This window comes from Pseudoliparis swirei, chromosome 5 (genome assembly GCF_029220125.1).
Source record: "Pseudoliparis swirei isolate HS2019 ecotype Mariana Trench chromosome 5, NWPU_hadal_v1, whole genome shotgun sequence".
Lineage (NCBI taxonomy): Eukaryota > Metazoa > Chordata > Actinopteri > Perciformes > Liparidae > Pseudoliparis > Pseudoliparis swirei.
In genome coordinates this window covers 15,025,820-15,053,031 of record NC_079392.1, presented here as the reverse complement: position 1 = coordinate 15,053,031, position 27,212 = coordinate 15,025,820, and the positions used below count along the sequence as shown (strand labels likewise).

Here is a 27,212-nt window from a genome sequence, read left to right as displayed (position 1 = left end):
AGGTGTTAATTAGATTTCAGAATGTTAACCCTGTAAATGTTTCTAACATTTACAGGGTTAACATTCTGAAATCTAATGGATCTAATTTGATAGTTATTATAAGGATTGATGTTGATTAAAAAATGTACTCGGTGAAAGTGGAAAATAATATGAATATACAATTCTATGGTGGTTTTATGACAAACATGTGTGTCCTCTACAGACATCAGAGCTACTTTTTAAAAGTAAGGCACAAGGGTTTAGCATGTTTTTCAAAGTATGACTTTCCAGCTGAAATCTTCTGAAGCCGTGTGAAGAGGAGACTCCGAGCCAGAGGCAGACAGATCTACAGACATACCTCTCTGAAGTCCTGTTCAAAGTGGCGTAGCTGCAGGCACTGCTCCAGTTTCAGATGGTGTTTACACCAGAACTGTTCAAAGGCGTTCTCCGTCTCATCCAGCTGGGCTAGGAGCCTGAAACACACAACAGGAACTTCATTACAAACGCAGTGAGAGTAACTGTAGGAAGACATTTCCATATTATAGGCTGAGATGCATATAATGAAGAAGAAAAGCTTTGTCACCTCTCTACCGTGGTTTGGTTCTCGATCTCGTCCGGGTTAAGTCTGTGGCTCTCCGACTTTGCGGCCTGCTCCTTGATACAACCAAACAAGGTGGTACCCTGCTTCAGAGCTAGCTTTAGTTCATCCTGGTTTGGAGACAAAGAAGCATTTGAAAAAACATTATTACCATCTAAAAAACAGCAGACATTTGAAGCATGTGCTTTTTTTTGGAGGTCCGCCCGGATATTTTCATGAAAAGAAAACACTGTAGAATGGTCATACTTTGTCCTATCTTCTTCAAATTTGAGGCGGGTGATCACTGGTAGTGTCATTATAGCCCTATACTGTCCTGTACAGATACAGCTAAAGGCAATTATTTATACTAAAAGATACCTTTTTATTTTAGAGAGACAAACATCTTACATTTTTCAGACTTCATAGGCCCACTGCTCTGTTTCTTTATGACCTACAGGCTTTCTGACACTTTCACAAGAAACTTTAGTGGGTTTTGTTTCTGGTAAGACCTCATTAATGCATATAGTCACAGTGGTTCAGAAGCCACAGACATTTTTATTGGCACGTCATTTTAGGCATTTTTGCTCCAAAATAGGGGGAGTGGAGGACGCTTGAGATAGCAGGAAAAGCTTTTTTGTGGTATCACAAAAGACGTTGAGTTTGCTCATGCCATAACTCCTGGTGGTATCAACATTTACAACAGCAGAAATCTATTTGCTGTGATCTATGGATTAGAGCACCGTGCTTTTTTGCAAAATTCCACTTTGATAAACACTGCTTTGCACCATGACTGAAAGTAAACCATGTTGTTCACACTGACCTTTGAGGGAATGGAGAGTCCAGAGTAGTAGAAGGCTATTACCTTCCAGCTGTGAGTGAGTTTCACCCGTACCAGCCTGAGAGTTCTCTGTTGCCGTGCGCCCATTTAGTGTTGCTGACAGTATGTGGCGTTGTATTCGATGTACTCACTCACCTTGAGGTTGCTGTGTTTGTCGGTGTGTGCTGTGAGCAGGTCTTTGGTGCACTGGACATCATTGGGCAGCTCCGTTTCAGCCAGGTCTGTCCCGAACTTCTGTAACATCTGGGCTGTGGTTTTTACTGTCATGGCAAAGTTCTCTATGGCCTGTTGAGAAAAAAGGATCCACGTGTGAGCCTGCAGCGTCCTAGAATGCAACTTACATTTTTTTAAGTTGCCAAGTCACTGTTGGTTTACTCACAGTTCGGTGGTGTATCCACTGGCTGTGACAGTACTCCAGGTTCCCACCCAGCTCCCGGGTCAGCTGGCCTTTATCCACGTAGCCGTGCAGGTCCGACAGGGAGTTGAGCATCACAATCTGCAAATACGTTCAACATTTCACTTCAAGCGCTTGATCACGGCCGCCTGAAAACAGTTCTAGAAAGTCTTCTGTGGCCGGAGAGAGAAAATAACCTTGATGAAGTCAGCAGGGTGAAAAACAGAGAGCCTGAGATACAAACTGGGGGCATGGAATTTGAAAGATGGTCAGGCGGAGACAGTTAAACAATTGGAGGAGCTAGTGAGTTGGATTATGGGAAAAGTGCTGTGTTTTTGGAGTCTCATACTAACTAGAGACTAAAAGTCAATACATTTTGATCGTGCTTTTTAAATCTGTCACTTGTGAGTCCCTTATCTTTACCAAAGTGGATTCTTAATCACTGGAGTACCTTTGTATATTTAATACATTTAACATTTGAATGAAACTAAACTAACAAGTTTGATATCCTGTTCATTGAGACAATTCTAAGGTCAGATCTATATTCTGGATGTATTGAATGATGATGAGACTCTGTTTGTGCCATGCATTCAGGAGAGATGATTTATAACAACACTACTAGATATTGACAGGATCCAAGTATTTGTGGATGTGACTGATGAAAGGACTCGACCTGTTATTTAGCATTCAGTTAGAAATTACATATTTATGTTGCAACAAAAGAAACAATAGTTGCTCATGATTGAAGCTAGATGGTCGATACTGAAACATGCTTACCGGTACCTTCATTTTAAAGTCATCTTTGTGCAGCCTGATGCCAATGTCTGCCATAGCCCTCTGGAAGAACCTTGACGGCCGCATCACCAACACCAGCTGCAGGTTTCCTGGAAACGCCCCCTAGGTAACATGACCACATGTGGATTTACAATACATCTCTGAGGCATCCCATCATGCCATTCATTTGACGATTGGCTTCAGTCAGAGAGTACAGAAACCCACTCACTGCTTTGGCCACACTCTCGACCTTGTTCTTGCACATGGCGTTGACATTGAGCATTCGAAGGTCTTCCCACAGAATCCTCTTCTGTCAGACCACAACCTCATAACTTTTGAGTTTATACTACCGGAGTGTACACCGTTAGTCAAAAGTTTCTACACCAGATGTCTAACTGACAGTGCTGTAGCTAAATTTTTAAAAGCAATTCCTTCTGCATTTGATTTGAAAACCACATCTAAATATAGCAGAGGACTCCTGGTCTAACTTTGGTCCTTCCCAGATTGATCATCTTGCCGATAGTGCAAGAGGCTTACTGAGAATGAAACTAAGTGGTTCGTAGAGTCCTAAAAAGTAGGATGGGAGCCAGAGCCTTCAGTTATCAAGCTCCTCTTTTACGGGACCAGCTTCCACTTTCAGCCCTGGGGGCAGACACAGTCACCTCATTTAAGAGTAGACTAAAGATTTTAGTTAGGATACACTGAGCTCCTCTCTCTTCTTCTCTCTCCCTCCTTTACGTCTCTTCATTGCACATTACTAACTCTACTTCTTCCTTGGAGTCTTTGTGCCTTCTCGCCTCACAGGGTCCATTGGACCTGGCTGTGTCTGTAGCTGACAGTTATGTGACATGGTTGTCACATAACTGGGGTCGTAAAAAAAATCTTTAAAAAGAAATGCTACTTAAACAAATCATGGTTTTGATACGCTTCGTTGCTTCAGTTTGGGATTTGCAAACTGCTATATGAAGGGTCAGAAAGACTGTAATTCTCCATAGACTGCTCTCTGTGGGACACATCTGAAGCATGTGCATAGAAATGAATATCCATTTTAAATATACAACGACCTTTAATGTCGCTTTACAAGAATGAAGAAGAAAGATTATTACAATTATACCCCGGTGGTGCTTCAAGCATTGCTGTGCATACATTAAATAACTCTGCTCCTTTAACAGCAGAATGAAGCCTCCTCGAGGTCGACCACACAGAGATGTAGAGACAATATAAACTGAATAGTAGCTTCAGCCAATCAACACACAGAGATGTAGAGACAATGTAAAGTGTACAGCAGCTTCAGCCAACCAACACACAGATGGCTGAGATTTGGCACAATGTGTCGTGCAACACACACACACACAACGCTGTATATCTAGTCAACACAGTTATTGTCGATGTTCTCTAAAGTGCTGAACTAAACCATATGAATGAGTTATTTTGATAGTCCACTCACCCTCTCTGTCCCACTATAACCAGTCCACTCACCCTCTCTGTCCCACTATAACCAGTCTAAGTCTCTATGTCTATATTTCGGGTCGTCTGTGGCTCAGTGGTTAGCAGGGTCGTCCTTCAATCAGAGGATCGGCGGTTCAATCCCTGGCTCTACTAGTCTACGTCGATGTGTTCTTGCTTGGGCAAGACACTTAACCCTATATATATATATATATGTATGTATATAAAACTTACAGCAATCCGGGAGAGAGAGGCCTTCACTGAGCTCCATTTGTCCTTCCGCCGGTCGATGATGATGATGAAGCCGATACTGGCAGCATCCAAGCTGGAGACAAGAGGGAGGAAGACATTTGAGTGGACTGCTGCTTTGTGTGTCTGTGTAAGCAGTGACAATCCAACTCTCTAAAACTGATATACTTCACATACTTCGCACATGCAGCTCAGCTGAAGAGCAAAAACATCTTGCACAGTTTAAGGAATACACCAATATGTGTTATTTTCAGGAAACTTTATAAGCCTTTTGGATTTCAGGTTTTTGTTTTAATTCTGAGTCATTCAAAATGATTGTGCTTAATCAAAGTAGCCAACCAAATTACTGACGTCAGATAGATTTTCAGAATAGAAAAATTACACATTTCACAGAGATTGTGGAAAAAGTGGCGCAGTAGCTCGGTTTGACATATTACCCACTTAGAAATACCAGCTCATTTAATCGGCGTTACCAGCAGTTATCAATACCTTCAGGCTTTAGACAAGACTACCTAAACTTCAACTACCATGTTATGAAAGTACAACTTAATGATGTGAATTTGAACAAAACAACGTTGGGTTTAGGCAACAAAAGTATTTGGTTAGCTTGAGGGAAAGATAGTGTTTTGGTTAACAATGATTTTTAGGTAATGTACGTACAAACTCTGTTTCTTAGCTATAACATACATGAGTTAGTGAAGTAGGAAAGTTAGATCACAAAAGTAAAGGTAAATAAGTCAATTTCGACTTTTCGTTTCACAGGGACACAAACATATATCCTGAGTGAACATCCTGTGCTTGTTTGACTCAACCTCCCACCCATACCTATGCGGCTAATAACCGCTCATAATACCAATTCCATCGGTTGCCATGCAGTGTCAGCTTAACATGGTCCTCACAGCCTGTACAGGTAGTGTATGAGAGGTTAAATGGTAATGTTAATGAACCAAATGCTCATTGGTGTCCAAGAGTCTGATTATGTGAGGATAACCACCATCAAAACTAGCTTGTATATGTATGAGAGTGTGTGGACCTGGGTATGCTGGTCAAGTAAGTAACAACATTGAGGAAGTCTTCCTCAGGCACTTCACTGAAGCCTGAGAACTCTGGGAAGATGATGATGGGGGCGCCTTCTTTCCCTCGCCCTCCTGCAACACAAAACACCACACAGCATTTACTATGATAGACTCCACTTCGATCTGACGCTGTCTGACAGTATCATATACGGTATTCTATATATTTAATATCAGCTTGCTCCAGCTCGTCCCTACATCAATACGTTATATGTTTGTACGAGATGTCTTGTCGGACAACATTTTCAGTTTGATTCTCATCCATTTGTCCTGATTGTCCTGCCAGTGGGACAGAGGATACAGTTGGACACTTTCATATATAGTTACATTGTCTCTGTCAGAGCTGAGACCACGACAATATAATGAAGGGACAGATGCAGATTCCACATTAAAATGATTAATTTAAGTCACAGAAGTAAATACAGTAACTTTATCATGGGAAATCCTGAAAAACTTTTAAGACACAAACTAGTCTAACGCTTCCACACAATGGACACAAGAGGGCAACGTTGAGCTGAAAATCCTCAGGCACCTTAACTCCACTACTGTGTTACATTGGAACTCTGATGATGGGCATAATTATAGGAATTATCAATGCGTTTGAATTCCAGAAACTAACTAATTTTAATAGAACTAATGCTCCCTTTTTATATCTGACACTTTAGACTTCCTCTGCTCTGTCACTTACAGCCTCTTCTGTCATCTTTCAACCTCACACATCTGCAGAAGATGGAAAGTCTCAAGCTAATATTCACATTCACAATCTGGAGCTTTAAATAAAATCTAGTTTTAGCATTGTTCGTTTTCCAATATTGAGGTTTTATATCCTTAAATAAAGTGTAATAAAATGATCTCGAACCTGGGGCCAGTAACCCTAATATAGGACTACTGTCTGTTTCAGAGTATACACAACAGAGAAAAAAATGTAAACTCTATTAATCAATACGTGAATAATGGGACACATGTTAATGTTGCTCTGTGTCTGACGGAAATGTTAAAAGGCAGTTATTTGACAATACCTTAATCATATCCACTTTCTGGAGTAAGTGAAGATATCCTAATCTTGTGTTTTTAGTTGGCTGCGCTGCCCTCTAGTGGCCAAGAAATATGTAAACATCAGCACTTCTCTGTGAACTTATGTAATTTTTTATAAAAGACCTATAACTCTTTGTTATAAAGATGAATATGCTCAAAGTCGTATCAATAGAGACAGTTCCATGTAATTGACTGCCTATATTGCAACTCTGTGTGTACACATAACCCAAATGTAAATAAACCTACAGTATCTTCAGCGTATCAAAGCTTTTGCATTGGCTCTGGAACAGTAATAGGTTCTGTGTTCGGCTAAGCGGGAGCGAGACCCACTGTGGGTGAGCAGACAAAGAAAAGAGCACCATCTGCAGGCGTGCAACGTTCAGAAATCACCATGAAAAACAACAAATCCTAGAAAATATTCATTGCTGGGATACCAAGTGACTGGCAAGAGAATGGTTCCAGTTCACATATGACACACAATTGAAGAAAGAAAAAATCCCAAATACCAACCCACATTCTACTGAGAAGGCCCACACAATCCTAGACATGCATGTGGTGACAGCAATAAACCAGGCCTGCAGTGTGCAACTGTGTAAATCTGGAGGCTGTACTGCTGAGAGAGGCATTATTTAGTCTGTGAGGACTGAGAGAAGGAATGAGAAGCAACCCTGGAGAACCACAACACATGTGGGAAGTCTGAGGGAACCCAAAGTTAATGCTTGGGGGACAGGGGCAATTTTAGATTAAATAAAAGGTATAAAAAGGCAAACTTAAAATAAAAAATAAAAAAGTGATTTCCCACTGGCTAGATTGCAACATAATGCAAAGCAACTCAATGTAAAAAAAAAAGTTATTTATCAACACGAAACCTCAAAAGATGCATTAACATCAATGTTGCCATGTTATTTGAATTAAATGTCTACATATCACTCAGCTAGATTCTCTCTTTCATCAACAGTCACAATGCCAAAGAAACTGGTGTGTGGCAACCTTCAAAATACGCCTCCATGTTTTGCAGGTGAGAGGCGGCAAGACCAACAATTTTACACATAAAATAATAACTCAGTCAAAAGCATTATCTTTTAGCCTGTGAACTGAGTCTGTGTCTCTGGACAACCCTGTTTCCCACAAACGTGCATCCCCATGCAATGAGGCTGCACATTTCATGTCTCCAGGATTACTGTCGCAGTTTTAAACATCTGGTTAACGTTGTGAATTGAAATCTAAGAAATCGCACTTGGTTATGTTTATATAGTAAAACTGATCATGTTGTGTCTCAGTGTTTGTTAGTCAATTACAGATGTAAAAAGGAATAAGTCAGAGTCACTTTCTGTTTCACACGGGACACAAACAGCGGTCTCCAGGTGAAAGTCCTGTGTTTGTCTGACCCATCCACCTTGACCTCCTAACTTCTTGACTTCCTTATTTGTGGTAAAAAAAAACACGTAAAAAACATTAAAATGATGTCATTTTGAGGAGATCAGGCATCTCATGCAGAGCTGTGAAGAAAATAGTGAAGAATAGTGATGATATCATCAGGGAAAGCCTAAATTACAAGTAAGAGACAGGAGTTAAGGACAAGGGCATTCATGTTGTGCTAGGAGAAATGCTATTGGCTGAGAAATCAAGTGTTTCTTGAGCTCTACCCACATCGACTAAACTTCAGAAGATGTGAGCATTTTTCCTACATGGTTTTAAATCTGGTGTTGGACAAATCTCATTGTTTTCAATGTCGGCAGACCAAAAATTATATTCTTTATTCATTCAAATGTGTTTTTCTCTGGTTCAAAAAGACTTTGTTCACTATATTTTATACCCAAAAAATAAAGTTTGCTCGCGTAGTGAAGATTATGGGACTTGTTGTCTTCACCACCATTGCAGTAAGCCGGTTAAAACCTTTTCAGAGGTATTCCTCTAAATACATGAGGACCAGTGGGCTGTTGTTGCTCTACATACCTGAGAGCAAGGCAAACTGGCGATGGAGCTGCTCTATGATGTCCACAGCCAGCAGGGGCCTGATCTCCTGCTGCATGATCTCATCTGGAAGGAGAGGCATACAGATCAGATGGAGCCAGATACAGAGTAAACACCTCTGACTTTCAGACAGGCCAACACACATGCACGAAGACTGAGTGGTGTCCTCCATCCGCTTAAGAATCCAGGTAGAGTATAATGGGGGAATAAAAGCAGCTGGGGCATGAATGAATAAAAATCATACAGTCCGGGAGAGAGGGAGGTACGCTGGATGAGAGGTAAACATGAGTTATGCAAACAAGGTTGTGTGCATACTGTACATATGTACACGAGTTAAAAGAAACTGACAAGGAAGCTGAATGTACATCTTTTCTCCTTTTTTAACGTATGACTTATTTTTCGTATTTAAATATTTTACTGTAACTATCTAGGCGTCATTGTACATAAAGGAAACTAGTGTGTGTGTGTGGGGGGGGGGGGGGGAGGGGGGGGGGTACCCATACTTCGACCCTAACCCTGCTCTGGTTAAATGATCACTTTGGTTCCTTTGCACCCTGAAACTGCATTTAGAGAACAAAACATTCTTCATCACTGAGAATAAAGACATGCATTATTAACACAGACTTAAACATGCCTAAAGGTTGTGCTGGTGGAGACGAACTGACAGCACAATGGCTGTTATGGAGGCCGGATCAATGTAACTCTGTTCTTAGCATCTGCGCCACCAAGGATCTCAGACACACAGTCTGCTCCACTGACAAGTGTTGGGTTGAGTTTGGCTGATTTGTTCCCTGAAGATCACACACACCAAAACACACTCCGCCTGTTGAGCCTCTCTTATTGAACCATGTGACAAACAGAAAGCTCAAGCTGTGCTGATTTGAGGATAAAATATATGTAATGTTCTAATACATGTCACAGTATGTGATGTGACACTTGAGTCAGACAGCTAATGGATGATCTTGGAAAGAATATTTGGCCAAATATGATTCACTCCAGGTCCACTTAGCCTACGAGCTTTTTCCACAGCGCTGAACTGCTTATTCAGCAGATATAGCTACTAGTGCGTGGACCTTGAGTTAGGATTGTTTAACTATAACTAATAACCATAATTATGAGGTCAGGTGTGTGGGGGAAGGGGTCGGGTCCTGTGTTTGGGAGATTAAGTTTAGAGGTAAGCAAGTTTTCTGTAGATGTTTTGGACATAGCCTACGCACTTAGCCGCAAGCTAGTAAACTGTAACTGCTGCTGTTCAGTCCAACCACAAGTATGGAAGCCGGAAACCATGTGACAGAAATATACACACAAAAGCATATAACCGCTGTATGATTACAAGAATTGGGTACTGGACTCAAAGATGGCGGCCAGTCCCTGGACTGGAGGCCTACCGGGGGTCTGCAACAACGCTGCCCTCTGGCTGGAGTCCTCGAACTATGGGACTCTGTGTGTTTCGAGACCTGGTCCTGCCCACATGTGAGCTCTCCTTAGAGCATGGACTCAGTCAATGACCGCTTTCCATAACTGGATTTGATTTTCAATTTGATTTTCAAAATAGTATTTCAAAGAAAGCTTAATTACAACCTCCAGTGAGCCCCACACGTCCCCAGCTATAAGCTCACAGATGGCTCGCGAACAGATTCATGCACACAAAAGGTTTTGTAAATGCAGTGTCCATTAAAGCTGGATTCATTATGGCAGATGGTGAAGCAGAATATGTATTTTGGTCATTACAACCGACATGTGTGTCAAAACACATATCTACACCCCAGTTGATGTGTTTGCCCGAAGTTACAAACGGTAAAGAACCTCTGGTCTAGAAGTTATAGCGTACAATCTACACCCCCCAACACCACCAACACCACATTACTCATACTCAGCCGAGCACCAAAACCCTACTTTACATAACTGCAACACAAAGATTTAAGAATGAGCTCAGTAGTAGTTGTCCTTATCATGTGTTTGCTTTAAAGTTCCTTTAAATGTTAAGAATCCATTCCTGAAAGAGGCTTTTTTCTAAAGCACGTTAAAGTAGATCACTAGCTCCCTTGAGTGGATTAAACTAATAACTAAGATACACTAAACTAAAATAAACTATCGGCCATTTAAAAGTTAAAAGTGCATTCTTCATTAACTAAATCACCTCACAGAAAAGATGACAGGCCGACAGAGAGACGCATGTCTGTGTTGTCCAATCAGAGCCCCGAGAGCAGGACTGAGTGTGGGTATGTGGACCTCTGCTCTCATTTAGAGACTCCAAATGAGTGAGACCAAACAAAGTGAGACACCACATGAGTAAGACCAAACAAAGTGAGACACTACATGTTCATGCAGCTTTTACACTGTGTGTGAACATTACCCATAACATGCTTGACACTCTTCATCTCAACACCCTCCTGGCTCCGACACACACAAACACAAACACGCACACGCACCCACACACACCGAGGCGTGAATGTAAATCCTCCAAGTAAAAAGCAGTAATCCCGTAAAGTGAGGGTAATCTCATGGTATCCGAAATGAGCGAGGACAAAACAACATCCAGCAGCAACCCTGCGGCTGCTTCGTCATCGCCACAGCCATCACCATCCTCATCATCAACAAAGACCGTCCCGAACAACAAATCTCAGACTTTCTCTCTCTTTTCTCAGGTTTCACTCACACACACACAGCAGCGGCAGAGCCCTGAACTGTGTCTGTGTGTTACTGTGGTCACTTTTTCCAGCTCCAGCTGTCGAGAAACAGCAACGCCTTGAGCAGCAAATCAGAAGTCAGAGAGGGAGGGCAGACACACTCTGTGGTGTGTGTGAAGAAGAAAGAGATGGAGGGAGAGGGACGGAGAGAGAGAGAGAATAAAACTGACTGGAGACATGCATTCAGGTGTGAGCTCATACAAACACACACTGCAGCTCAGCCTCGTGTGAGTGTCTATGTGCTGTTGTGTCTGGAGGCTTTATGAGGTCCATGTTGGACTGCCAAACCCTAATGGACCGGATGCTAAGCTAACATTGACGGGCTCTGACCCAGCCAGTGAGGGCGGAGACTCTTTGGTTCCTTCTGCTGGCTTCCCAGAGGACGCCTTAAGGTAGCGACTTCTCCAAAGTCTTTTGGCCTGCTTTACTTACGGTTGTGGTGACTTGTTTGACAGAAAATAGGCCTTTGCACGACCAAATCAAAACAAAATAGGCAAACTCAAACAAAATGATAAACTTGAATCACATGGATGATTATGTTAAAGGTAAAGGTTGAGACACCTGACTCTACTCTTATCATTTGCTATTGCCGATAGAGGTAGGTGCCAATATTGTTTTGACTATTTACACAAAACAAAACTTGCACAACAGAAACTTAGAACCAGTGTATTTATAAAACACGGTTGTATTCCAACTATTGTAAAATCGCTTACAGTTATTATTGCATGCCATATCATGTTGGCAATATTTTGACCATATTCTACAGAAAATGGTCATCCACCCTCTAAAAAAAGATTGATAGAGCCTGCAACCGGGCAATATATCAATGTGATATTGATATTGTGATATGAAACTCTTTTCCTGATTACAGTGAAGTAATATTCTGAAACCAACCAGACTGAACTAACTAGCCTGTCTGGTATTCATCTTTCCCAACATGGTCATTATATCCACATTGTGGATGAGTTTCTTTAGAAATGTCATATCTTCAAATATTTTGTAAAAGCATCAACGGTCAATATCACTTCAATATCCCTGTCGAGGTATTTGGTCAAATATATAGTGAGATTTGATTTTCTCCATTTGGCCCAGCTTCACTGCAACATTAGTTTATACCAGTTCTTCATAAGAGGTCCATGAGCATACAGTCAGCCTGTGTGTATGTGTGTGTGTGTGTGTGTGTGTGTTTACATGAGTTTATTGTTTACTAATGTGCCCCCCCCCCCCTGCTCTGTTTTTTCCCCACACCCATGTGTGCAGACACACACACACAACCAAGTGTCAAGAAAAGCGCTGTATAAATTTGAAGTATTATTATTAGAGCTGTCAATCAATTTAAAAAAAGTAACTAATTAATCACACATTTTGAAATCGCGATTAATTAATCGCGATTAATCGCGCTTAAAAGTTTTTTCCTTCTTTTTAAAGACAAAACTTCACACAGAGCTGTGTTTTCAAAGAGGCTCCTACATATACAGTGCCAGCGAGGTATTTAATATCGTGGATGATAAATTGTTTCTTCAGTGAAACATCAGATTAGTAAAAAAAAATATATATTGAGACCCCATTGGTCCTGTCATCTTTAACATTGAACAGCAGAACCAGTGGCCTTGATAACTGACTGACATTCACATATGTCACGTTAAATTAAATTCACCGTTTAAAGTCTTTTGCATGTGACACACCCCCACGTGTTATACATCAAACATTCCAGAACAATCTCAGCTCTGAAATTAGGCTCATTGTCCTCGCGCCGTGTTCTCTGCTCTCTGACTGACAGGCTGCTAAATGAGCCTATCCTGTGAGGTGGGAGGTCCTTTGTGATTTACTGAGTGTTCATTGGTTATTTTTTCCCCGAAATGTTGACAGACAAACGGATTGACAAATCACGTTGAAGGTTTCGTGTGACGAGGTCTTTCCGCGCCGCGTCACCCGACACGTCGCCCCTCCATTCCTCTGTGTATCAGAGGGGGAGACGGGAGGAAGGAGGAGCAGGAGGAAACCCGACTGATTCATCCACGAGTTAAACTGATTTCTGCTCCTTATTTTCGCGGAGAAATAATTGTTTTAAAAACGGAAACAGTGTCAAACCGTACTGCCGCGGTTTAAAAAAAAAAAAAAATCGCATAGATTAACGCGTTAACGCTGACAGCCCTAATTATTATTATTATTAACCATGCCAGAACACATAAAGACCTGCAGGACACAAACATGGAAACACATCAGAATCAGAATCAGAATCAGGTTTTACATGGACCAGTAGATGCTGCCACACACGTACAGCAGGCACATGTAAAACTGCACATGCACACAGGCAGACACACACAGACATTGTTTTCAGTACAATGCCTATCGAACTGTCACATTTGTTTTGGGAACGACTTCCTATCCGACTGTATTCCCAGGCATGTGTGTTCATTATTCTCTCCCATTGTACACAGCAAGTGCAAAAGCTGCCTTGTGGTCATGAAAAGGTCAAGATCTTCTTTTTACCATAGCACGGTCAATTTTTATCCAATTGGCATGCAAATAATGCCAAAATGTTCATAATTCAATGCCCAATCTTGTGATATGCGAAGGTATGCGCTCTACCGAGTGCCCATTCTAGTTCTTGTATGTAAGTGGCACTAATGGATTTCTTGTTTTGTTTTTTATTTCAAACTACAGTAAAGTGACACGATCATAAACATGTAGATCTGACCGCCAGCAACTTTCTGACAGGATGTGAACATTCATCACAGTGTTATATACTTTAGTGTTTTGCATAATGACAGCTTTATGATGAAATCTCATCATAATGGGACAGTCGTTGCCTAATTACTTTAATGTTTTACATGACTGTGTGTCATATTGGTTGATTCTGTTGTTGGAACAGTGTGTTAGTATGACAGGGCTTGGATCAGAGTGATCAACCGCCTATAAGAATAAGAAAATGATCAGCTGGATAAAACAAACGTTACATTCAGCACTTCCTAAGTGGAAATCTTTGAATGTTAACGTGAGAACAACGAGGTGTGTCTCTTCTGTCCAACATGAAAGAATGTCGTTCCACGTACTGTCGACCACGGTGATCTTAAATGAGTCTGTTGACGTCCTCTCCCTGCGCACTTTGATGATATTTTGAGCCTTCCCCCTGAAGTCTGTCATTATTCTCCCTCTGAGGAATGCAGCGTTGCTTGCAAACTAACTGGAGGTCAGCTTCACCTTCAGAAAAGCTGCCTCCAGCTGTTCTGGAGTATTAGCCTCCTGGTGAGTTTGAAATGAAGAGATTCCCTGCAACCACCAGAACAAACTGTGCCTGGAATGGTAGGCCTAGAGTACTGAGCATTGTTACACAAACTAATTCATAAGCTATTAAGAAACAGCTGTTTTCAGCTAATAATATGGATCTACTTAAAACATATGGGGTCTACGTCTAGAAAACATTCATCATTTGGCCCTCAGCTGCTGCTGACTAAGGTCGGAAGAAGTTATTTTCCTCTTTTGTCTGACTCTGAAAAACTCAGGAACCACACAGATCTCCTTCTTACCCACCGGACATCTGTTATAACCAAGGAGCAACGCCTTGCTGTACCCCACAGAGCTAGGAACCCCCAGGAGAGCGCCTGGTGTACAACATCCAGACACAGAAAGTGTACTGTAGTCAAGTAAAAGTAATGTTACTTTAAAGACATTTGATGTGGAAATGAACATTTTAAATAGAACTAATGTCAAAAGCAAATGAATTCATCAACCATCACTGCCACAACAATGACAGGTGCCTTCATAATGACTTCGCCAAGACTGTCAAAAGTCAAAGGACTGCGGCTGGACGTGCGTCCGTACTTCTGTCTCGTTAACCCGATATCTCAGAAACACCTTTGAGTTTAGCATAAAAGTCCACCTGGACTTAAGGTATAGGCCTGATGAGAGTTTGGTGGTCAAAGGCCGCTGTGACCTCAATACATTACTCAATAATTTGTACGGTATGAATGACAATTTTACACAAATGTCCAATAGGATAAAATGATAAAGTGATGCCATTTTGGACAGACGTGGATGTAAACATTATTGGTAGTTGGAGTCATACAATGATGTGGTGCTGATTCTAGATTTCATTTATTTTAGAGTAATCCAAAAGTGACGTGAAATATGCGCTACAGCGACCTGCATGGTAGCCTATCCATAACAACTCAAATAAAGTATTAGCTTCAACAAAAGGTCATTACATAATCAAACACATGGGCCCTAAAGTAAGACAGGGCCTCCGACAAAGGATGTAACTATGGCAAACCTATCAACCACGTCAGAGCTTTCCTTTGATTGATAACACAACAATGGCACTGCCCTGATCAAGCCAGGTTGGTTTATAGTTTCTAGCTGCAGTCGTCGATGACACCAGCTGGGCAAAGACCTTAGTGACGCACCCGCACCGCTCAAACCAGGCCGAACACACTAAAACACCACACAAATTGACATGCTGAGGGACAGCATGGAGGGAAGGATGGAGGAATGGCTAGACGTACTTGACTCCGTCTTCTGACACACCCCCAGGAAGTGGTAGAAAGACTCCATCTCCGCCGTGGAGATTCGTACGGTGGAATAGGCTGGTCTATGTTTACCACAGCGTGGACAGCGAGACAGGGGGCTCTGGCCTCGCAGTCTGCCTGGAGCGTCCATCTCCAGTCATTACTCTGCCTGACCTCCCCCGTGTGTGTGTGTTCCTCAGATCTACTACGTCTCCCCATCAAACCTGCTCACTGGCCCTGCAGCACGCACAGCGGAATATCCCATTTTTCCTCGATGCCTCTCTGTGACACACTCGCAGACAAACACAGTGTCGCTCATGTGTCCCTCCAGCCTCCCTGCTCCTCTCCCTCACTGTCTCTGCGTCATAATCCCTACGTTAGAAAGTAAAGCCTCTTACAGGACATATGCTTGCCTGTGTGACTCCTACAAAGAACCACTACCTGCTGTGAGAGAGCCACTCCACACTGACGACGCAATCCTTCTGCCCAGGTGTTATTTTTAGCCCCAGTGCAACAGGATTACAGTAATGCAGTTGAAATAGACACTTAATCTCATCTCGAAACTTCTATTTTGCAGGCGGCTAGATGTGTGGAGGCGTCTCATGTGTAGCCATCCCATGAGGTCCAGATAACCAGTGACCTGTCGACAAAATCTTATTTCATTAATACTACTATTGCCTCCATTTTTCATTGAAAGACGATGTTAATGTGTGGTTGGAAGGATGGAATAGCAACTGGGAAAAAGATCAACTACAGGGCAACACCCAGATTTTAGATTTTAGATTTTAAACAAGTAATCAAGTCTTCACTACACAACACGATTTCTGGTGATAAGGTTATAACATGTGGGCCAAGACTTTGCTGTCCCAGGAACAGCTTATTTTACAGCAAGCTTACAAGTGAAATTCATGTCATATCTCACCCGTTTTCAGGTCATATATAACACAGCACAATTAGCTCTTTGTTCATGATTCAAGACATGCAGTCTGGAAAGTACCGTGGTTATCGACTGATTAATTAATCATCAAGTGACTATATTTATGGTGATATACAGTAAATATATATTGCATATTGTGTTGTTTCGTTGGTTGTATGATAGCACCCACTCCTGCATCTTTGCTATCATTCCATTAACGACCACAAGTTAAATATATCTTCTGAAACACGACGCCTGGCATCGTATTTTCCTTTTTCTGAAGCTAAAACTGCTTAAAAAACTCAGGAATTTGACATACCTAAAAAAACTAAATGCTGTAACTCTAGTGGTGAAAAGTAACTTAGTACATTCACTCATGAACTGTACGTAAGTACACATGTTAGGTACCATTGTATGCTTATTTACGCTTCAACTGAAATATATCTCAAGGGGAAACGTTGCACTATTTACGCCATTACATCTATAATCTACAATGTATTATTGTGGATAAGACTTCATTGATCTCTTGGTGAAATTCACAAGTTAAGCCAGCAGGGTACAGTATAAAGTGAAAAATCAGCTCCATTTCTATCAGTTGCAACATGTTCTCCATCATGTGGTTTTTCTTAAAGAGCATAAAAGGACTACAGCTTGCATTTCGTTGGGCAACCCTGTGTTGTAAAATGACAATAAACAAACCGTGTAACCTTGAAAAGTAATGTACACATCAATGTATCATCATCAAATAATATAGTAGATGTAATTATTATAGAAAAAGTATAAGAAACAAAAATATTAAACCCATAACTTGTACTGATAAAAGAGTCATTATATGTGGTAGGCTTAAGTGAAAGTACTCCACTGCTGTAACTCTGAGAAAATCAATGAAACTGACTTTCATATCGATTAATGTGTTGTATATGTATTACTTTTCATAAATAACTACCAATGCAGCCTCTGACACACTATTACCACATATATTGACCGTCAACACTGCTGTAGTCTATATGCTGGATAGCAATGACAAAAACACAGTTGAGACACAAAAGATCAAGTGCACATATGTTCATTCTACAGTTATCACCACTGAGAGATAGAAGGACCAGAAACTACTTTTTAGTTTACCAGTTCTACCCTGTGTACAACTGACCTCAATACTAAAGTCCACCTCTAGACTGAGATTCTCAGATGCTCCCGATAAAACTATTCTAACAATACAAACAATCAGTATCATGTCCTGACTGGTTCCAGGTGCTGACCCTTCTTTAAGAATTCCACAAGTTACAGCGTGTGTCAACCACACAGACACACACTACACACACACCTGACCGGCGGTAAAAACAGTCAATATGTCCATCACTTACACATCACCGATCCCATGCTGCTGTTGCTGCTCAATCCACACAAACAGGAGGAGCCGAGCGGCTACACCAGCGTCCAGTCTGACGGCCACAGCAACATAACACACCCACACACAGGTGACACTACAGTCCAGTCCTCATGGCTGTGTGGTCTCTCTCGGCGCTGTGGGACAAGCCCTCCTCTTTGGCGTGTAACAGAGAGAGAGAGAGGAATGTGAATGTTTTGTTCAGAGCGGGTCTGAACCTCTTCTGGCAGCCTTGTGATCGGCTGAGCGGCTCATTTCTTACCACCGTTTACACAAATATCCTCAACAATACTCCCATCAGGCAGCAGGGACTTCCCTCCCCCTCCGCATCCTTCCCTGGTTACTCCCACCTTTCCATGTCACCCCCATTCCTCAAAGATTCTTAATGGCTTTTCCATTTCATGACATACTGTTACGAGAGAAACTCCATGCGCTGTTCCTCCACCTTGTGTGGCCACGTGCCCTTCATCTCCGACACTTTGCCTTATTTTTATTATTTATTATTATTATTTGATCATTACTTCTTTAACTTTTTCTCCAGTTTCTTGGGAACAACCCTCTTTGCTTTTTTCTCCATGAGTGCCTTTATACTTTGTCAGCGCTGGCCGTGTAATGGAAACAGCACAACAGCAGGCAGTGTCTGCTGAATGGCTTCAGCCAGAGAGCTGCTGCGCGCTCGAAGCATTCGGCAGTGCTGAGAGCACAATACATCCACTGTAGCTGCATCATAAGTAGGAATTGAAAAGACATCAAGAGAAGCAAGATTAGGTCATATTCTAGCATATGGAAACGCCCTGTGTCCTACACATAAGTCCAAATTGTTACAAGGATAGTCTCTAAATCCTGGATATAAGAGCGACACTTCATCCTAGAATTGAAAATACACATTTGTCCTTTATACCTGTAGTGCTATTTATCAGTCGAGATTGTTTTGGTGTGAGTGTTGGAGATATCATATATCATAGATGCCGGCCTTCTCTTCAATATAATGGACACTGGATTATCTTGAAAATCAAGGTCATGATTTTTAACTCAGACCGAACTAGATGTATGTATGTATATATATATATATATATATATACAGTGCTGCCGCTAGCCATGTTGGTGCCCTTAGCATAACTCCTTCATGATGCCGCCCCCTGACATAGAAAAGCGCACATTGTTCTGCCTGTTTTGTGATATACCTGCCTAAAAAGTGCCTAAATATAAGGCGCACAGCGCGTAGTGGGCGTTATGGGAGCGGCGGCACTGTATATATATATATATATATATATATATATATATATATATATATATATATATCACTACAGAGCAGATTAAACCTTGTTGTGGATATTGAAGAATTATTTCCTGAGAAGACAAGTCCAAAGAAACAAAGTGTTCCCCACATTAGCTACAAAGACGTTTGTGAGATTCAAGCTGTATTTATTTCTGACTTTTGCTGGTCACGGTGCTTATGCTTTTTCTTCTGGTTTCATGAATTTCTGAAAGGTTTTGGTGCAATTTTTGGACAGACGGGTTGACCCTTTCTAGAATTCATCACACAAATATTAGAAAATGAATTTCCTGCATAATGTTAATTTTGTTTATGCATCTGTTCATGCATCGGTTTATGCATATTAAAGACTCCCAGGGAGGAAAAGGATAGCCTGAGAAAGAAACTCAGATTTTTTCAGAGATTTTAAAGTCATAAAAGACTCAACTCAAAGTTCTTTTCATAAACCGCAGCGGTTCTGTTGCCTAAACCTAACTTTCTGTGAAGATGGAGGTTCATTTAAAAAAAAGATATCCCCCACCCTGATGTCAGCCGAACCCACGTGTAGCTAAAGAGCTGAGGTAACCACAGAGCCTGCTTCTGCCGGACTCTTGTTTTCTTCCTCCTTTATAACTCTGTGGGAGACATCCTGTTCATGAGGAGGTGTCAAACTATCTGACCCAGTCCCAGCTGTCTTTCTAGAGGTTGGCATGAGTATTGAGAGTCTCCAACCCTTCCAGTGTCAACATCTAAGCTTCTTTTTTGTTGCTTACGTCAGAGGCCTGCTAGTTAAAAACAGAACTTCAATAAATCACAGGTCTTAATGGCTTTGTTGTTCAAGGATGCCGCCTTGCAGGAGGAAGACAAACACACATACAAAGGTAATCAATGTTCGACATCTGATTTACAGTTCATCCACTTACTGTATTTTATATTTAAAAGCAGATGTATGGATATAAATTTAGACATGCTACTGACACTACTGGACAGATCCTGTTGGTACATAAACCAAGAGGCCGCTTACATAATTAATATCCATAGTTAACAATAGGTAGCCTATGTGTCCAAACAGAAATGGGATTTTGTTTTGAGTCTAGACTCAGCTGTTTAATGTCTCGAGTTTCGTGTCACTGCTCTGCCTTTTGATTTTCTCATGTTCCATCTCACAGCAGGTTGCCTTGGCAGCGAGCAACAGTGACACTGATAGTGTTGGCTGATGGGCCAAGAATAGAACCAGAGTCACAAGTGGAAGAACAACAAACAAGGGATTTTATTCTGGATATTTATAAAAGCCTTAAGGATATTTTTCTTTTTTAAATGCCTTGTTGAAAGTCATCATTTAGGGAAATACACAGGACTTTTAATGTGTTGAGTACGGTGCGCTTGACGGAACGCAGCTAGCCTAGCTTAGCATAAAGCTAGGCTAGCATCATGTGATAAAACTCCTTGTAAACCACATGTGTATGTTTTCTATGTTTTGTGAATGGATTAAACAAAAGAGTTCCCAGTTCGTCAGTGAGGTTTAGATGAATCCTGAGTGAGCAAGATGATTTCCCCTGCCACCAAATTCTCTAAAAGTAAAATTGTTATTTCTAAGAGTGGCCATAATACTTCGTCATGTTGACAGACTTATTGTTTATCAGATTATCTCTGCTTTTTGGATCCAAATGATAATGTGAGGCACAATTCAGTAGTTTCTGGACATTGGTAGGGACATGTCCCTAAATTCTACGGCCTTGCTCAATACTCTTTGAGACTACTTGAAGAGTATTGAGGTGACATTTTCGGGTTGCTTCAGAAAGAGGTGGAGAAAGGAGAACAGGGTGAGCCAAGAGGACCGTCTGCTGATGGGGGCTGAAAGAGCTGGTCCTGTCCAACAGCAGTGTCTTTATCCATCAACAGGTGTCCTGTAACCATCAGCTGACATCGGGGCTTACATCAGCGCAGGCCTTGACTGCCTCCAGGTGGAACCAGAAAAACACCACAGACTTGAAATGATGAACCAAACATTGAAAGTCTCCCGTGAGGATCCACACCATGAGGACACATGAGCGTGCCCTGACTCACCGCCTGCCGGCAGTCTGTGTCGTCTCATGTGCTACCTTCAGCACTTGAATAAGTGATGAGCACCTTGCTCGCACCAGTCCAACAGCAGAGAGGAACTTCTGTTGTTTTCTCCAGATATTATTTTGAACAGGCTGCTTTTTTTACGGTATTGCCGATGCTTATGGCCTACAGCAGTCTGAATTGGATAGGGGAAAGCATCTGTAGTTGTCTAACGCCCAGGACTTCAAATCTTTAAAAATGTAAATTTCATAGATTATCATACAGTGGCACTTTTGTTTATTATGTCATCTATTTTAAGGGTCACTGTATACAATTAAAGACCATTCATCTTCTTACTGACAATGTTGTTTACTGATGTAGGTTTTATCGAGGCATCAGTATGAAATAGAGAATTATTCATGGTCATTTCCTAAAACAGATTTCAACAAACGTCACAGACAGGTGGACATCGTCCATTTGTTGAGGATTATTTTCAGTGAACTACCTTTTTTTCTCATTTAGTCTCCTGAAGCACTGCAACATTTAAGCAAAAATTCCTCCCCTAAGAGCCGGACCAGTGAACTTCTCTAAGAGGATCAACAGCTTATTTGAAGGACATGTTTTTGTAGGAAACAATCGCTGGTTATGCTGTGATTACAGTCACATTTACTGAAGCTGAATTCAGGTACAAGTTAAGAACTGGGTTTCATGATATTTAGTGAATTTCAAGAGATTTTCCACTTCACTAGTCCCATTGAAAATAATCTCATCATTCGTCGGGTAAGTTACTGTTACAGTGCTTTTGAAGGGAAAGACCTGGTGATTGTGTTACTAAAAGATGCTCGTTACGATTCTTTGGAGGAAAAACAATCAAACGGTTTGAAGGTGGTGAAAACGAAAGAAAGACGCTTCATGTCGATACTCATATGAGTTGTCATGGAAGGCAAATATGAACAGTGTGTATTCTCGTTTAGTTTGGAGGACTTGATGTATAATTTCTATGTGACTGTGAAGGTCTGAGATAGAGTTCCTCATCTGCAAGCGTCGGCATGGTGACCCATACATGCCCTCTGATTGCACACAACCACTGTAGTGAAACCCCGGCTTCCCCCGCCAGCCTGGTCTGAAGTCAGTCAACACCAAGTCGGCTCACTTGACCTCGGCTCACTTGATCTGCTCAGGATTGACCTGCTCAGAAAATATGTGCACGTAGAAAATTAGGCCAGACTGAAATCCAAGTTCTGTCGTGGCCCAGTGGATCAGTTCTATTGTTCAGCTGCATTGTTGTGACCAGCGAAAGACAAACGCTTTCCCAAGGATATGGTGACCCACCCTTCTCCACCGCCACCCCCCTGTATTGGAGGCAGGAAGAGGAAGCAGAGAGAATGCAGCTCTGACGTCATAACTACACAGTGGGGGCTGGTGGGGGTCCTCTGGGTAATACCACCAACCCCCAGCAGCTATCAGAGCACAGCTCCTGAGGTTACAGTCGTTGTTGATGGTGAGAAAACCCCTCTATAGTATTTCCTCCATGATGATGCACTGTGTCAACCAAGAAAACCCCACTTCTGCTCATTGCGTGTCTTTTCAAAATAAAGCTCCATGTTCACAGGGAACTTACTGGTTAGAAGGCTATTCAAAATAAACTTTCGACATTTTCTTACACAAACTAAATTGCGGTTTGAGTTCTAATAAGTATGTTTGTAGCCTTGTCATGTCAGTTGCTTTGACATCTAATAATGACGCGGATGGGTTTTAATTGGAGTTGATTGGAAGCCCAGTGTATCTCATACCGACACGACAAGGTGGTTCATCCAATAACAAGCCGTCATTTTTTTTTATTGCTTTTGCCCAATGTCAGCTGGGATCGGCTCCAGCGCCCCACAACCATAAATAGGAGAATAATGGAATTGAATGGTCAGATGTTTCTGTGTAACAGACCTAGGGGGTCAGGTCCATCAAGGAACAATCCTCTGTCCCACACAACTAAACTGCACTCTCAATAACGTTTCACGGATTACGGAGGCAGTTTTTAAACAGTTTGCAACTTGTCAATTTAAACAAAACAAAGCATGCGACAAAACTAGTTTAAACATTGTTTTGGTTTTTCATGTAAATCATTGTTTGGCTTAAAATGACCACGACAAACAAAAGGCAATAAATAAGTACGGTGCTCATACAGTAAACAAACGAGTCACCACACTGCCATCCTCCCTTCAGGGTCTTCCGTGAAATCATTTAAAACTTATTTGAGATATGGCAAAAGCAAATAATCCATGACAAAATTAGCTTGCATCAAATCAGAAAACACAAAGCAGTTTTATTATATGGGTTTTCTTTTTTGAGGAGACAGAGTTGCATGAGTCAATAATAGTATCAGCAACATTGTTGCCCTTCAAACCAGCTGCTCACTCATTTTGCCCTGTAATGACAATGATGCTCTGGCTCATGAAGGACCTTAGGATGTCACCTGATCCTGCTAACAATATGAACCCCCAACACCCAGACCAGGGCGGACACTGCTGCTCCGTCCTGTCAACAACGGCTCCCAACATCTGTGAAACACGTGCGCAGCACCAGAAGCCTTTGAAGCCAAACATGCTGTAACCATCAGACATGGTTATCATCCCTTCTTTTATTCCCTTCTCGCTCTCATCTCTCAATGTAAATGACCAAGAGTTTTCTTTCAAGCTATTTGGTGATTTTTCAAAAGTCTTAAAAGAATATAAATAAAGTAAATAGTCCATTAAAATCACCTAATATATTTTAACCATTCAATTCATTCATTTATTAAACCCATATTTGGAGTGAACCTTAAGTGAAGGTCATTTACAAACACGAGAAGAAATAGATCTTAGACTAATTCTCACTTTTTGTGTGCGTCTGTAATGTTTGTGTTTTCACCATTCTCTCTTTATCTAAAAACAATTATTATCTATTAATATAAAGTAATGTACCATACATTTAGCGTGGGTTATTGTGTAACTCAATACTCATTGTGTACCTGAAAATATTTGAGACCCCCAGCATGAACAAAAATCCCAACTTCTGTCCCACCTTAAGCAGACGGTGGGAACATTGAGGGCTGAACACAAACCTAGAGGCATCCAGGGATCGGTTTTCGCTTTATGCCAGCTATATACACTATTATTCAAGACTTTTGAGTAAAATAGAACTCCTAAAAAACCTGTACATCATTTGGGAAAAACATTGAGCAAACAATTAAAAACATTATCCTGTAGGAGCCTACAGTCTTTGGTTTCTACCTCATTGTTCCTCCGCTGTCTTCATCACATGTCGAGGATGACTATTTGTGTTCAATGTTGTAAGTAATTAATTTGCAGAAGTTTTAAAGATTTTTTGTTTCATAGTGTCGGTTGATTTTAGTGATGTCTCCGTTCCATTATTACTGAAGGGAAACATGGTGAAAACTAAACTCAGTAAGGTTTGTTTATTGCTATTCTACCACACGGAATGAGAGTTGTAGTCCCTTATTGCAGCTAGAAAACAAATCTATTTCTGGCAAAGAAGCTGCTCTGTAGTCTTGACATCTATTGCTTCTGTCAATCTGGGGAGAGGGATCCTCCTCTGTTGCTCTCCTGAAGGTTTCTTCCCTTTTTTCCCAGTGAAAGGTTGTTTTCTATTTCTTGGGAGTTTTTCCTGATCCGATGTGAGGTCCTGGGACAGGGATGTCGTATGTGTACAGATTGTAAAGCCCTCTGAGGCAAATTCGTAATTTGTGATTGTTGGCTGTACAAAATAGATGTAATTGAATTGAATGTCACAGACTCACTGTACCATGAGGCGGTGTAAACGATCTGTAAGAACAGGGATTTCCCTTTACACTCAAAGACAGAGTGTCCTCCCACCCTCTCGGTTGTCCAGGGCAACAAAACACAGCAACATTCGGCATCATCTCTCCCTGAAGGTCACTGGTGAGGCCCCTGTAACACACCCTCCTTTGATAAACCCCTAGTCTGGGAGCAGCTCACAGACTGAGCAGGACTGTGGTGGGGGGGGGGGGCATGCTCTTATCTACAAGCCTGCCCCCCACTAATCATCCTGACAGCACACTTCAGTGGGACAAGAGAGGCCATTTTAGATCAGGAATCCATAAAGCGTATGTACATTCATGAATTATGCATGAGGGGACGAGGGGATATTACACATCCTGATGACGCTGTGATGTCATCGGCCACAATAAGTGGACAGAGGGGTCTTTTGTGTCTCGGTGTGAATGTGCAGAGGTGGATGAGTTGATGGCATCATATTAATACTAAAGCAAGAGCAGATTTCCTGTAATACACATAAAGAACAGGGAAGATGAGTTCCTATAGAGATGTTACTACAAAACCTGGAAATGAATTTCTAAAAAAGTATACATCACCAGAAAGCCATTCCATTTCAAGAAGACATTTTTCAATAGTTGTTATTTCCAAATGATATCTGTCAGTGGAAAACACTATCAGATATGTGATAAATTAGCATGATGTAAGGACAGGTGATTTTTGGTTATTGTGTTTTTCAACAACACCTCAGATCACACTAGCTTCACGTAGCAGCACACAATTATTTTACTCTTCCACAGAAGTTCATCATGGTGTCAGCACAAAGAGTGGATGAGTGATATTCCTGATTGAAGTGAGTGAGTCATGCTTCAATCTCAAGAACCCTGTGTCTGACAGAGCTGCTGTTAAACATAAAGATGGCTGGAAGATATGTGCAGCTGCTAATTTAGTGCTGTGTTTACCAGCACACGTCATAAAGGAACAGCCAGAGTACCATACATCTACATATCCTTACAGTACTGACCTGAGCACACAGCGAGTCCCACACATCACTTTTACTAAAGGAATCACAGCTCACCCGCTCTCATGTTTCACTGAGATGCTGGAGCTAGACTGTCAAGTGAAAGAAAGCATCTGCACACTCAAAGCTGTGCAACAATCTGTATACTAAGCCATGCAGCTTTCAGTCACAGTCCTTCTTCAAGGCTGCAGTTGTCACGCCAACGTCACAGGTAGCGAGGTGCAGGAGCTCATGTGCAGAGGAAGCGAGGAGTCAGTGTAGATAAACAAAAAGGCGCTCTTTAATGAGGCAAAAGTTTCCACACAAAAAACAACAAAGTCCAAAAAGGGGCAGGCAGAGAATCGGGGTTCAGGGCAGGCAGGCAGGGTCGAAACAGGCAGGATCAGGTAAACGCACGAAACACAGGACGACGGAAAAAAGACAAAAATCCAGCAACAGACAATGGAAAGAGTGGCACAATATATAGGGGGGAAAACAGGTGTACGACATGGAAACAGGTGTATGACATGAGACATTAACGAGACGAGAGTGGCTGAGGGCAGGTGCAGGGAATGACACAATCAAGGAGACACAGTAGACACAGAGTACACACAGAACAGAACCTTACAGCAGTACGTTCAAGGAACATCACCAATCAGCTATACTTTGAACTTGTGGAGCAAAACATATCGGAAGGTGTAGTCCTGGGAGTGAAGGACTTCAAGGAACAGATACAGTGTCTGTAGAGACCTTCAAGAAACACTAAGCAGCACATAGAATAACTACCAAGATAGGCAATAACAGAAGCTCCTCTGCACAGTAGAACGTCTCCATGCACTAGTGCAGTAAAGGATACCAGAAGGGCTGTGATTGTGCAGTGTACTGTGTGTGTGCCACAATGCTGGATATGATCCTAGCATTTACTTTATTTTGTAATCTTAAACTTTATTTCATTTTACAGTCGATAAGTGTACATACATCAAAAATGAGTGTGAGTGTGAGTCTTCACCTCTGTTTTGTCCACGGTTAAGCTTGCATTCTGCTGCTGCAAACTGCTGCAAACTGCATCAACTTATATCGTATTGTGTTATATTATATCCTGTTATAGCTGCCTAGCCTTTAAGGGCTGGAGTAGGAAGGGGAAACAGCATGCGTCTTAAAGCACGTCTAAAGCTGACTAATTAACACATTATATACGGTGTCTCTTCTTTTATCTGTACACTTATAGTAATGGAAAAACAACAACTGCATCCTGCAACTTGTTTCTAATAAGGCAGCCATGT

The 27,212-nt window shown here is 41.6% G+C and overlaps 1 protein-coding gene across 11 annotated transcripts in view; it reads right to left on the bottom strand.

The window, feature by feature from the left end:
* mcf2l2 (MCF.2 cell line derived transforming sequence-like 2) overlaps positions 1-17,981 on the bottom strand; it is a 101,243-nt gene extending 83,262 nt beyond the window's left edge. For 8 of the 11 annotated variants that reach the window (XM_056413856.1, XM_056413859.1, XM_056413864.1 and 5 more), the window contains exons 1-9: positions 15,535-15,723; positions 8,322-8,405; positions 5,291-5,405; positions 4,243-4,333; positions 2,566-2,685; positions 1,774-1,890; positions 1,530-1,679; positions 563-687; positions 338-452 (exon numbers count right to left, since the gene is read on the bottom strand). In XM_056413856.1, coding sequence (XP_056269831.1) covers positions 338-452; positions 563-687; positions 1,530-1,679; positions 1,774-1,890; positions 2,566-2,685; positions 4,243-4,333; positions 5,291-5,405; positions 8,322-8,405; positions 15,535-15,688 — 1,071 coding nt within the window. In that variant the 5' untranslated portion in view covers positions 15,689-15,723. Of the gene's footprint in view, positions 1-337; positions 453-562; positions 688-1,529; positions 1,680-1,773; positions 1,891-2,565; positions 2,686-4,242; positions 4,334-5,290; positions 5,406-8,321; positions 8,406-15,534; positions 15,724-17,817 lie in introns of those variants that run through there. The other 3 variants (XM_056413857.1, XM_056413866.1, XM_056413860.1) reach the window with 2 other exon arrangements.
* Positions 17,982-27,212: the final 9,231 nt, after the last annotated feature.